The sequence below is a fragment of the Euprymna scolopes genome, chromosome 4, assembly GCF_053919585.1.
Source record: "Euprymna scolopes isolate OS-2025 chromosome 4, ASM5391958v1, whole genome shotgun sequence".
NCBI lineage: Eukaryota > Metazoa > Mollusca > Cephalopoda > Sepiida > Sepiolidae > Euprymna > Euprymna scolopes.
Genome location: NC_136485.1, coordinates 176,039,458 through 176,053,656, shown reverse-complemented (window position 1 = coordinate 176,053,656; position 14,199 = coordinate 176,039,458). Strand labels below are relative to the sequence as shown.

At 37.7% G+C, this 14,199-nt stretch overlaps 1 protein-coding gene across 2 annotated transcripts in view; it reads left to right on the top strand.

The window, feature by feature from the left end:
- Positions 1 to 14,199, top strand: part of LOC145270318 (peptidyl-glycine alpha-amidating monooxygenase B-like) — a 239,606-nt gene that overhangs the window by 218,582 nt on the left and 6,825 nt on the right. For both annotated transcript variants that reach the window (XM_080125969.1, XM_080125965.1), the window contains exons 21-22: positions 1,563 to 1,677; positions 11,595 to 11,771. In XM_080125969.1, the coding sequence (XP_079982095.1) occupies positions 1,563 to 1,677; positions 11,595 to 11,771 (292 nt within the window). The remainder of the gene's footprint in view (positions 1 to 1,562; positions 1,678 to 11,594; positions 11,772 to 14,199) is intronic.

Sequence of the window (14,199 nt, the reverse complement as noted above, 5' to 3'; positions counted from 1 at the left end):
ATGGAGTACTGCTGCCACATCTGAGCGGGGGCTGCAAAAAACAGCCTATCCTGCCTTGACAGAGTACAAAATAGACTTCGTGGTTTGGTGGGGGTGGGGGCCCTTTTCTCTTCCCTGTAACCTCTCTCCCACAGAAGAGACATTGTGAGCCTGTCTTTGTTTTATCGTTATTTCCATGGCAAGTGCTCGTCTGAGCTCCAATCTCTGGTCCTCCCTCGCCAATCTTTCACAAGAAACACCCGTCTGGCTGAAACTACTGTCAATAATTTTCCCCACTTTTTATCTGTGCCTAAATCCAAACGCAGATTCCATGAGCAAAGCTTCTTTCTCAGAAGTGCACGATTGTGGAACTCTCTTCCGTTCACCTGTTTCCCACCTGACTACAACTTGGATGTCTTCAAATCCAACATAAAAAAATTCCTGACAAACCACCCCCTTAAGTAAGACACTATCAAATCTCCAATACTAATGATTACTACAATACTATCTCATTGATTACTGAACATGCAATATCCCTTATCCTTGAGTGGCCTTCGGGCCTTGATAAGTGGTAAAAAAAAGAAAGAAAAATTTTTCTCATGTTCCTTGTTTTGAATAAAATATTGTGAATTTAATTCAACAATATTGTGACGTCCATTACTTTATATATATATATATATATATATATATATATATACTCAAGGAATAAAAATTATGTTTACTAGCAAAAAGTTCAAGTAAACTTAAAGCGAATATAAATATTAAAATTTATATAGTAATCCCAACCAAATAAAAAAGTTCAATACAAGCAAAATAGGAAATGGAGCTTGTCATAAAAGAATGCAATTAAAGTTTCATATGTCTGGTTTATGGTAGGTACAGTTCATTCCAAAAGTGTATTAATTAATGCAGGTTTAGATTGGTTTTACTGATCGACAATTAAGTGAGCCATTATCCTGTCATAATTGTTCTATTCTCTTAAAGTAGGTTTTAAAAAAAAAGGTGAGGATAAACTAAGGTGACCAAGTTTTCAGAAATTTCAAGTTCAGTAGTAGTTGAATACCATAAATTTTCTGTTTAAGATTTGATTCCCTGATTGGTAAGGCATTTAGCTCACTTAGTCTAGCAAGAGAAGCTAAGGTCACTATGATGCCAGTCTTCTAAGAATGTTAATGCCACAAAATTTAAGGCTGTTTATTGTTTAGATGTTCAGTGAAAACTCTTAACACAAAAGGTAAGTCTCAGTTTGAGAGAAGCCGTCCAACTGAAGGATTAAAATTAAAAATGCCTTTAATTACCTTCGTTAGAAGATTGTCGAAACTTATAAAATGTTGTAAAATACTAGAAATGGAGCTTGTCATAAAAGAATGCAATTAAAGACTATAAATTATAATTTGCAAGAATTTATTGTTCGACAGCATACTCAAAAAGAAATATTAAAATTTTTTTTGGAGTATTCTATTGAACCATAAATTCTTGTAAATTATAATTTAGTCTTTAATTGTATTCTTGTATATACTCATATATATAGATATATATATATATATATATATATATTAAAATCAAACAATCTATTTTTACAGGGCTTTGACTTTCCCCATGATATCAGTGTAGACAGCATCAACCATTCCGTTTATGTTGCTGATTTACTGGGAAAAACTGCCTGGAAACTCCAAATGGTGTCAGCGAATTTAACAGGTATGACAGAACGACTTATCTCTCCTTAGTAATTGATTTATGCATCTGAAGATTTGTTTTTTTTATTTTATGTCATTTTTTTTTCTTTCCAAATATTTTCAATTTTTATTTTATTTTTTTTTTGAAAAGTTGTCAGGTGGAAGAAGCTTTTTAAGAATGATTTTTATTTATATTTATTATTTTTTTTACAAGGGAGTCACCTCTCATCAAGGCCAGAAGACCACTGGATAAGTGTTAAGTTTCAGGTGGTAGTGCAACAACACTGTAATGATTGAAAGAGATAGAAATTGGGTAGAATTTGATTATTTAAGAGGACAGCTAAATAAAAACTTGTTTAAACTGAACTTGGAAACGACCATGTTATAGCCAGCTGGAAGGCAGCTATGTGGTACAGAGTTCCACAGGTGGGCAGTTTTAGGAAAGAATGGAATTTGCATTCATATTTAGACATAAAAAAGGGAATAATTTTATACTTTTGATGATGCATCTGCTTATTAAAAACATTTCTGGATGAAGATTATCATTAAAATTATTAAAATGTTAAAGACTTACAGAGACAGGAGTGATACCATTAAAAAGTTGAAGAGCTATGAAGATGGGAGTGATACCATTAAAACAAGCAACCTTTTATGCTCCAGAATTCATTTTCCTACATAGATATCACCATTCTCATTGAGGAATTCAGTAATGTATCTGCATCTAACGCACATTCTTACTCTCACATCATCAATATCTGCAACAGAGAGATGAAACTTTCAGGTCATGAATGCATAAGTTCAGTCATCATAATAATTCAATTTGCATTCCTGTTTGATCCATTTGGGTGAAATAAAAAATAGAAGGCATTACTTTTGAATCACCCGCTCATACATAGAATATCCATCTTGTTCCGTTAGTGATAACCGCGTAAATTATCGTTGGTCTAGTTATTATCACTTGGTGCAATCATTAACGCATTATGATCTGGTTGAACTAATTTGTTCAGTCGTAAATAAACAAATATAACGGCATAAATAAAGTGGGAATTGATTCAAACACACCTTGTACGTATTAGTTCAGTATCTGGGTAGATGCCAGATACCTCCAGATTGCAATTGTCGATTGCTTACATTCAGTATGCCGCCATCTATCTCAGAGAATGGAGGATTTCGTTTGTAGTTATAAACACACTTTTTTCCAGCACTATGGATAATAATGAAGGTACTTTCATGAAATGCAAAAATTTTCAGTGGTCGTTTAACTATTGAACGTTATCATTTTTCCATTTTGAAGACAATCATAGTATCATTACCTTTTAGACTAACTAAAATTAACAATAAATATAATTTTTAATCATCTACATTAAAATTCACGTCATAAAAAGGTTAAAAAGCTTTGATTAACGATTGGTTCAACATGATCATGTTCTGTGGGTTGAATGTCAATTCCTTACTACAAGCAAGAATAACTAAAACGAACATAATAATTAACACTGATTAACAGAACAAGAACAATCTATCTCCAAGGTTTAAATAAAGGGTTCAGTTTGACATTCCATATGAGTTCCTGGCTTCGACCTAGATGCATTCGAAGAATCGCCAAAGTTTCATTGGCCAAAATTTGTGTCCGCGTATCAGATTGTGTGTCAATGTCTGCTATCTTCTTTATTAACGTCGATGAATGATTTGACCTTGAAGCCCTAATCTATAGTGAACGAACTGCAAACAGCATTCACAGGTGGTGGATGAAATAGTTCATGCAACTCTTCTTTTTCGTCATGTTGCCTCTTCATTTTCCCTCTTTTTAAAGTCTCCGATGTCTTGACATGTTATTCTTCTCCACATTTTCCAGTTTCTGGCAGTTTGTTCCCATGAGAATGGGTCTATGTTGATTATAGTCAGTGTGTTGTCTTTATACCACATTTTTTATGTCATTGGCAAGCTTGCTATAGATTATGAAAATAATAACGATGAACAGTTACTCTGAATACTCTAAATAAAACAATATTTTTGGTATAACTGGGGTTATGATTGCAAAAAATTGAAAAGTTCCCATTTATAAACATGGGTGATAGAACTAACCAATCAGATGGAACCACACTTTGCTACCCAACCAATCAGAAACTAGAATCCCTCCATAAAATATACTGAATCTTTTTAGAATTCCTGGACATAACTTTTTCTCTTCACACGGGAAAGAAACTCTGCTGTTTGTCTTCATCTCCAAACTTTTACAATTCAAAGCTTTTCTGGATTGATACTGCCATTTTGTTTGAACAACATTTCTATTCTAAAACTAAAATGGCTTACAACTGAAGATCTATAAAAATAATTTTTTTTTTTTTTTTTTTGTTCTTCAATTAATAAAGCCAGTCTCACCTGTTACCCCTATTTGAAAATCTTGGGCTTGCCCAAATACAAAGTGAAGGCAATTTAATATTTATCCAATGTTGCTAAAGTTTTTACTTTCGCATCTAATACTTGAGGAATATTAATTCCTCAAGTATTATTTTCCATAAGATATAGCTAAGTTCAGGCAGATAAAGATATTGATAAGTTAAGACTGGACAAAATAGACACCTCACACGGAAATAATATTACAGTACACATATTACATATTACATATTACATTATATGATATTACAGTATACATTACACATATTACATATTACATTATATGATATTACAGTATACATTACACATATTACATATTACATTATATGATATTACAGTATACATTACACATATTACATATTACATTATATGATATTACAGTATACATTACACATATTACATATTACATTATATGATATTACAGTATACATTACACATATTACATATTACATTATATGATATTACAGTATACATTACACATATTACATATTACATTATATGATATTACAGTATACATTACACATATTACATATTACATTATATGATATTACAGTATACATTACACATATTACATATTACATTATATGATATTACAGTATACATTACACAGGATTCAGTCAATAATTAACATTGCTTATAAGCATAGTATGTAACTATATTGGCTAGCAGTAACTTTTTTTTCTTTTTACTCTTAATCACTCTAAGCAAGGTGGATTGCCACTGAGATGTAAGGGGCTATCATGGATTAGGGGTCATATCTACAGGGCATTTTAAATAGGAAGTTTTTTTGGTTTTTTTTACACAGTGATCACCACTTATCAAGGCCCGGAAGCCACTCAGGGATAAGGGTTATTACAAGTACATTACGTTAGTGTGGAGATTTGATGAAGTGTTTACTTAAGGGAGCGGTTCATTAGGAATTTGTTAACATTGGACTTGAAGACATCCAAGTTGTAGTCCAGTGGGAAGCAGGCAGACAGAACAGAGTTCCACAGGCGTGCAGTTCTAAGAAAGAAGCTTTGTTCATGGAATCCGCGTTTTGATTTAGGCACAGATATAGAGTGGGGGAAATTTTTCACAGTGGATTCAGCTAGACGGGTGTTTTTCGTGAATGATTGGCGAGGGGGGACCAGAGATTGGAGTTCAGACGAGCACCTGCCATGGAAATAAAGATAAAACAAGGATAGGCTCGCAACGTCTCTTCTGTGGGAGAGAGGTTGCAGGGTAGAGAAAAGGGCATCCCCCACTAAGCCACGAAGTCTATTTTGTACTCTGTCAAGGCAGGATAGGCTGTTTTTAGCAGCTCCTGCCCAGATATGGCAACAGTATTCCATCCTTGGACGTACTTGGCTTTTATATAGATAGAGAATTGCATCAGTAGTGAGATATCTTCTGGAGCGGTAGAAGGATTCCACCATCTTTCCAGCGACCTTGGCAACAGACTTGATGGTACGTGTTCCATTTCAGATCAGGAGTAAAGGTCAAACCAAGAAGCTTGTCAAAACACAGGGCCTCACCCAAACGAGAGCCATCCATCACAATTGATGGCAGATGGGGATCAGAGCGTTGATGATGTAAGGATAGGAGTTTGGTTTTAGATGCATTAAAGGTAACCAGCCACATCTTCCCCCACTGAACCACGCGCTCGAGATCAGAGGAGAGAGAATCAGAGAACTTTGTCATTTACAGCCTTTGATGTGTTGCCGTAGATGGTCGTGTCATCAGCATAGATGTCAACGAATGATTTAAGTATGTGTTTAGGGAGGTCATTGATGTAGATCAGGAAGAGAGTTGGGCCCAGGATTGACCCCTGAGGGACTCCAGTATTTATATTGCAGGCCTCCGATTTTTGTCCATCTACCACTACTCTTATGAGCCTATCGGAGAGAAATGATTTAATGATTGAGAAAACATTTCCAGTTATACCGTAGCTGGAAATCTTGTGAAGTAGACCCTTATGCCATACCTTGTCGAAGGCCTTTGATATGTCAAGAGCAATTGCCCTAGAAAGGAAGCCTTTGTCAAGAGATTCACTAATCCTGTGGGATATAACCGTCAGCACATCTGCGGTAGATCTTGCAGAGCGGAAACCATATTGTGTGTCACTAAGAAGGTTATTCCTGCTGAGGTGGTTGACTATTTCTCTATTTAATATGGATTCCAGCAACTTACTCATAACACACAGGAGACTTATTGGTCTGTACTGAGAAGGAGATGACTTATCACCTGAATTCTTAAATACAGGGCAAACTGATGAGGTCTTCCAGGGAGTCGGAAAGCACTTCTCCTTAAGGCAGCGCTTAAATAGTTTTGTAAGTATGGGAGCAAGTTCTGGTTGAAGCTTTTTTAACACTATAATTGGAATGCCATCAGGGCCAGTTGCTTTACTGGAATCTAGGTTTTTGATTAGCTTGGCGACCTCATGCACGGATATTTGTATGTTACCTAGCTTGTTCTGTGTTATAGGAGGAAATATGGGGAGTTGATGGCCTTCGTCGCATAGGGTAGAATTAGCTGCAAAGTTCTTTGCAAATAGTTTGGCCTTGTCTGACGCTGACGAGATGACCTCTGGTCGATTGATAATGGTTGGGATAGAACGTACACTTCTGTTCAGGATCCTATTTGTTATTTGCTAAAACTGGTGGGAACCAAGCCGCTGATCAGCTACCTTGGATTTAACAGACTGGGCATATAGCTCTCTTGCATTTTTTATTACTCTTTTACAGTGGTTGCTGGCAGTCCTGAAAGCAGCTTTAGTCTCAGTGCATCTATTACGTTGGTAGGTATGGAAAAAGTGATTTCTGTGCGCGATAGCAGCAGCACATTCTGGGGAGAACCATGGCTGGCTGTTAGGTTTTTGTTGGAATTTTTTAGACGATGAGGGGAGGTTTTGTCATGATTTTGCCATTGCTTATGATCTCACTCAGATTGTTCGCGAACCCACCCGTGTGCCCGATACACTTGGTCAATATGCAAGCCTCTTAGACCTTTTTCTCTCAACTTCCCCTGAGCTATGTTCATATTCCGTTCATTCTCCTCTAGGATCCTCCGACCATTCCGTCGTATCAGTTAAGATAAAAACGAAATGTAAGAAGCCCCCAGACGTACCCCTCCACCGTACTGTATACCGATACTCTATGGCCGACTGGGATAGCTTCCGTACATTCATATCTGATTTACCTCTGCACTCCATGTTTAAAAAGGATGTGTCCTCTGTAGTATCAGATCTGACCGAATGGTTAATTGCAGGCATAGACCAATTCATACCATCTAAAAAATTCCAACAAAAACCTAACAGCCAGCCATGGTTCTCCCCAGAATGTGCTGCTGCTATCGCGCACAGAAATCACTTTTTCCATAGCTACCAACGTAATAGATGCACTGAGACTAAAGCTGCTTTTAGGTCTGCCAGCAACCACTGTAAAAGAGTAATAAAAAATGCAAGAGAGCTATATGCCCAGTCTGTTAAATCCAAGGTAGCTGATCAGCGGCTTGGATCCCACCAGTTTTGGCAAATAACAAATAGGATCCTGAACAGAAGTGTGCGTTCTATCCCAACCATTATCAATGGACCAGAGGTCATCTCATCAGCGTCAGACAAGGCCAAACTATTTGCAAAGAACTTTGCAGCTAATTCTACCCTATGCGACGAAGGCCATCAACTCCCCATATTTCCTCCTATAACACAGAACAAGCTAGGTAACATACAAATATCCGTGCATGAGGTCGCCAAGCTAATAAAGAACCTAGATTCCAGTAAAGCAACTGGCCCTGATGGCATCCCAATTATAGTGTTAAAAAAGCTTCAACCAGAACTTGCTCCCATACTTACGAAACTATTTAAGCGCTGCCTTAAGGAGAAGTGCTTTCCGACTCCCTGGAAGACCTCATCAGTTTGCCCTGTATTTAAGAATTCAGGTGATAAGTCATCTCCCTCTCAATACAGACCAATAAGTCTCCTGTGTGTTATGAGTAAGTTGCTGGAATCCATATTAAATAGAGAAATAGTCAACCACCTCAGCAGGAATAACCTTCTTAGTGACACACAATATGGTTTCCGCTCTGCAAGATCTACCGCAGATGTGCTGACGGTTATATCCCACAGGATTAGTAAATCTCTTGACAAAGGCTTCCTTTCTAGGGCAATTGCTCTCGACATATCAAAGGCCTTCGACAAGGTATGGCATAAGGGTCTACTTCACAAGATTTCCAGCTACGGTATAACTGGAAATGTTTTCTCAATCATTAAATCATTTCTCTCCGATAGGCTCATAAGAGTAGTGGTAGATGGACAAAAATCTGAGGCCTGCAATATAAATGCTGGAGTCCCTCAGGGGTCAATCCTGGGCCCAACTCTCTTCCTGATCTACATCAATGACCTCCCTAAACACATACTTAAATCATTCGTTGACATCTATGCTGATGACACGACCATCTATGGCAACACATCAAAGGCTGTAAATGACAAAGTTCTCTCTGATTCTCTCTCCTCTGATCTCGAGTGCGTGGTTCAGTGGGGGAAAAGGTGGCTGGTTACCTTTAATGCATCCAAAACCAAACTGCTATCCTTACATCATCAACGCTCTGATCCCCATCTGGCATCAATTGGGATGGATGGCTCTCGTCTGGGTGAGGCCCCGTGTTTTGACAAGCTTCTGGGTTTGACCTTTACTCCTGATCTGAAATGGAACACGTACATCAAGTCTGTTGCCAAGGTCGCTGGAAAGATGGTGGGATCCTTCTACCGCTCCAGAAGATATCTCACTACGGATGCAATTCTCTATCTATATAAAAGCCAAGTACGTCCAAGGATGGAATACTGTTGCCATATCTGGTCAGGAGCTGCTAAAAACAGCCTATCCTGCCTTGACAGAGTACAAAATAGACTTCGTGGCTTAGTGGGGAATGCCCTTTTCTCTACCCTGCAACCTCTCTCCCACAGAAGAGACGTTGCGAGCCTGTCCTTGTTTTATCGTTATTTCCATGGCAGATGCTCGTCTGAACTCCAATGTCTGGTCCCCCCTCGCCAATCTTTCACGAAAAACACCCGTCTAGCTGAATCCACTGTGAAAAATTTCCCCCACTCTATATCTGTGCCTAAATCAAAACGCAGATTCCATGAACAAAGCTTCTTTGTTAGAACTGCACGCCTGTGGAACTCTGTTCCGTCTGCCTGCTTCCCTCCGGACTACAACTTGGATGTCTTCAAGTCCAATGTTAACAAATTCCTAATGAACCGCCCCCTTAAGTAAACATTTCAGCAAATCTCCTCACTAACATAATGTACTTGCAATAACCCTTATCCCTGAGTGGCTTCCGGGCCTTGATAAGTGGTGATCACTGTGTAAAAAAAAAAAAAAAAAAAAAAAAAAAAATAGATGGTATAATTAACCATTCGGTCAGATCTGATACTATAGAGGACACTTCCTTTTTAAACATGGAGTGCAGAGGTAAATCAGATATGAATGTACGGAAGCTATCCCAGTCAGCCATAGAGTATCGGTATACAGTACGGTGGAGGGGTACGTCTGGGGGCTTCTTACATTTCGTTTTTATCTTAACTGATATGACGGAATGGTCGGAGGATCCTAGAGGAGAATGAACAGAACATGAACATAGCTCAGGGGAAGTTGAAAGAAAAAGTATGTGTACCGGGTGTATCGGGCACATGGGTAGGTTCGCGAACAATCTGAGTGAGGTCATAAGCAATGGCAAAATCATGACAAAACCTCCCCTCATCATCTGTCTTATTTGAATGGGTCAGCCATTCCACGTTATGGACGTTGAAGTCACCACAGATGTGGATGTTAGCCGAGGGATGTGAAGACAGTATGTGGTCTATTTTCTCAGATATGCTCTTAAAGATAGTAACTCCGCTGTTGTGGGGCCTATAGAGGGCAAATATAAATGCAGTGGTGTTAGCAAGTGCAACCCTGAAGCACATATAGGGTAAATTAGGATCTTCTCTAGAGATATCCCTGCCACACAGGAAGCCATCCTTAATGTAGGCACATATTCCATGCCCATGGCGATCATGGGTGTCAGATTTAGCTGTTAAATTAGAGTATCTGTTAATTATGAACTCATCTAGGGAAGTGGTCGGCCCTATTCCAGTTTCACTTAGAAATAATATGTCCGGTTTCGTCTCCTGTAATTGGGTTTCAACCTCTGGAAGGTTGGAATGTAGACCCCTGATGTTTGAGAAGGAGACCTGGTAGTAGGGGTCTACGTTGGAAGATGGGGTTCTAGGTTTAATCGAGTTTTTATTCTGGAGATATTTCATGTTGAGTGTTTGGGATTTGTGGAATAGGTCGGCATACTTGGTTAGAGCAGTACAGAGAGGGAAAGTAAGAGAGAAAAAGACAGGAAATTTTGTTTTTTTATTGTAGCACACGAAAAGGTAAAGCCGTAACAATTACCCACTAGTATGGCATCGAGAGGCCTCACCAGAGACTACTGCATGGTCCAGATCCACTCACCAAATGGCAATACAGCAGTCCCAGTACTTTGCGCCTGCTGATAGGACAGCCTCCTAGTGGTTAATCCAAGGTTCGGGTCCCTGAGTATCAGGCGGATAACGTCAGCTCAGAGAAAACGTTTACCTCCAGCACCCTTACTAGTGACATGGCCACAAGGACAGACAGAGACAGAAAAATTTCCGACATCTCAGACTACTGGTCACCAAGCACTACCGACCTTTAAGCGGCTTTTTCTTCACCCTTTGTCAGAAAAATCACTCATTAAATGAGGACTGAATGACAAAATAGGAGAAGTTGAGCAGCAAGATGTCTGTTCATAATACATTTAAACTCTGCATGCTAGTACAGTCGGAGAAGCAGGAAACAGAATGGAATTCCAAAGTCTAGCAGTTTGAGAGAAGAACCTACTAGAGTAAAAGGCTCTCCGGCATCAGGGAACATCTACAGTGGAGGTGTGGGATTTTGCGGCTTGTAAGATTAGTTGATGGGGCACCAGTGCTACTAATCCCTGCAAGTGTTTGTAAAATAAGCACATAGATGCAACATTGTGGTGATGGGACAGGGATTGGAGCTTTGTTGACGTAGCAAAACCTATTAGATTGGAGACGTTTTTTGAACTCTGTCTAATAGTTAATGCACTTGCCCAGATGTGGCAACAATATTCCATGTATGGATGATTGGTGGCTTTTTAGAGACATAGGATACTGTTTTAGATATTTACGTCAATCTTTTTTTTTTTCTACATACGTTTTTCTTATATGTATTAAGATTGTTTTTTCATAACTTTTGATATACTTTTTTGGTGTATTATTTGTGAGTGCAAATAGTCTTTTTTTTTTTGTTTTTCACTTCAGTAATACACATTTAAAAAAAATTTTTTTTTCACTTCAGTAATACACATTTAAAAAATTTTTTTTTTCACTTCAGTAATACACATTTAAAAAATTTTTTTTTTCACTTCAGTAATACACATTTAAAAAAATTTTTTTTTCACTTCAGTAATACACATTTAAAAAAATTTTTTTTTCACTTCAGTAATACACATTAAAAAAATTTTTTTTTCTAGGGTCATTGTCAAAAAAGAATCTGATTAGTCGGCCAAAAACTGGCTTATCAAACTCTCACCTTGAACAAAATCCCAACAAAGCCGACTTTCAAGTATCAATCCTTATCGGAAGCCTTTTGATTGCACCGATGTTCCTCATCATCTTGATCACCGTCATCGTGCGGGTCTGCAACTCTAGTAAGTCTTCATCTTTTATTTCATGATGCATTTTTTTCTTTTTTTGGGGGGGGGGGGGAGCGTAGACTTGTGGACAGAGAAAGGTATACTAATATTTGATCATAAAACCTCATTAAAATCCATCCATATTTATGGGCTAATAAGCTTATCAAAATGTATGGATTCCTTGCCTTCTGACCTCCAACTGTATTGTAAGAAAAATGGTAATTTGTGTTCAGTGACTATTATAGATTTTTCACGAAAGAAAACAGGAATTTGGTTCCACTTGAGAAATAGTGGCCAATTCGAATTTTTCTCAGTGAATCAAGGTTATTATTGGTTAATGTATTCATCGCTTTGATCTCCCCCTCCGTATTGAAAGTCATAAACTTTGTCTTATCCGCATTAATGTAAAGACCAATGTCGTGAGCTAGAAAAGTCTGCAAAAATGACATTGGTATTATGTTAACGCAGATAAGTCAACGTTTATGACTTTCAATGTAGAAGGGGTGATTAAAGTTCTAGATGAAACAACACTCAAAGAAGTTACTGAGTTTACGTACCTGGGCAGCAAAATAGGTTCGACGGAGAGAGAGAGATATTGAAATTTGCATCTCAGAAGCATGAGCTGCATCAGATAAGCTGCAACCAGTATGGACTATAAGGCTAACTGACAAACTGAAAAAGCAGTTCTGCAGAGCAGCGGTGAAGTCTGTCCTTGTTTACGGTGCTACAACCTGGACACTCACTAAAAGATTGGAAAGAAAGCTAGACACGTATGCTATGAATAGTGTTAAATATATCGTGGTAAGCTCATCCCACGAAGCAGCAACTTTATGGCAACCTACCTGCTATATCTACTATCATCAGGGAGCGATATCTATGATTTGTCGGCCACTGCCAGAGGAGCAAACAAGAGCTGGTGAGAAATGCATAGGACGACGACCTAGATCCACATACATCCAGCAAATTGCACATGACGCCAACTATGATCCTGAAGATCTGAGGCAGCTGATGGAGACAGGGAAATCTGGAAAGAGAAAGAGTCACATTGGTCCAGGCAAAGATCTCAACCAGATAGATACATATTCATGGTGTTCACTGATGAAATCCAAATTGGCTCTCACTCGTATTCATGTTAACTGGATTGCTATGCTTGGTTGGCCCTCATTCGGGAATCGATGCATTCCTTGCAAGAAGCTGGATCAACTGACACACGGTGAATGCTGTAATATGTCAAAATCAAGCAACTAATTTGCATTGCTGTTAAATAACCTAACGTATTCATATAGCACAAGAATAACAAAACCAAAAGATATACAATTCTATGTTTAACTATAATTTTAAAAATTACATTCCTTACATTATTAAAAACAAAAAATTGACCCTACTTGTATATGGAAATGGAAGTGGTTCACTAAACTACACAACTACATCAAAACTACACAAACTTGGCAACGTGGCATAAAAATCGACTGAAATCTATTTCATTCCTGCATAAATCCAAAGATATAATATTGAGAGCCATCAAACAAGAGGTCTCCTTGGTTTTGTGACTTACATGTTGTCATCTCATTTCTTTTTTTTTTCCAGTACGAATCATTACCTATTACTTTGAATGTAAGTTTCACAAAATGATCCTCTCAAATCTGGATCAAAACTCATTTCAGGTCTACATTGTTAACTAAGTTGATCTTCTTTGGTTCATTAATTATCTCTAATTTTTCTTTCTTTCCTCAATTAAAATCTGCAAAAGATATTCCATTATTATTGTTTCTTCTAATCCTGGAGTGATTTCTATTCTTTCAGTTTTGGGACATTAATGGCCTTGCACTAGACTTGCAAGAACTTTGGTCGTTAAACTGATAGTGGGATCCAATTTTGTGTTGGACTTGTTTTTGAAGCATAGATATTAAACAATTTAATACGTATCAAATTTTGAAGCAACTTTTATTGTCTTTGTATTATTTGCAATATTCAGACTATTGTTCTCATCTTGAGCGTTATTCACACGTTTCGGTCGATGTAAACTTCTTCTGATGTATCTTGTTAAACTCAGAAATTTTTTTTTGCTGAATTCTGAAATCTGCACACAATTTAATCCATGAGGACACGCTCTCGATTCATCAAAGTCCTAATTAATTCGCAATTGTATTTTGAGTGTTGCCTTCATTAAAGATTTAGCCTTCAACCTCCAAAAGAGTGTTTATTCCTACTGCTTTTACCAAATGCTTTATCCACTGTACCATGGGTACTTCTGGAAAGATTCTCGAGTTTGACAAGAAACACCTAAAGAAGGTCGGAGGTTACATTGACTGAAATGTTGTGAAAATATAACTCAAGATGAGAGCTGTAGTCCAAAAAATCAAAATAATACAAATGATCAAACTTCATCTGAAAAATTCAGAAATATTTTACTTTTTAATTTCTTTGAAGGCATCCTATTTCC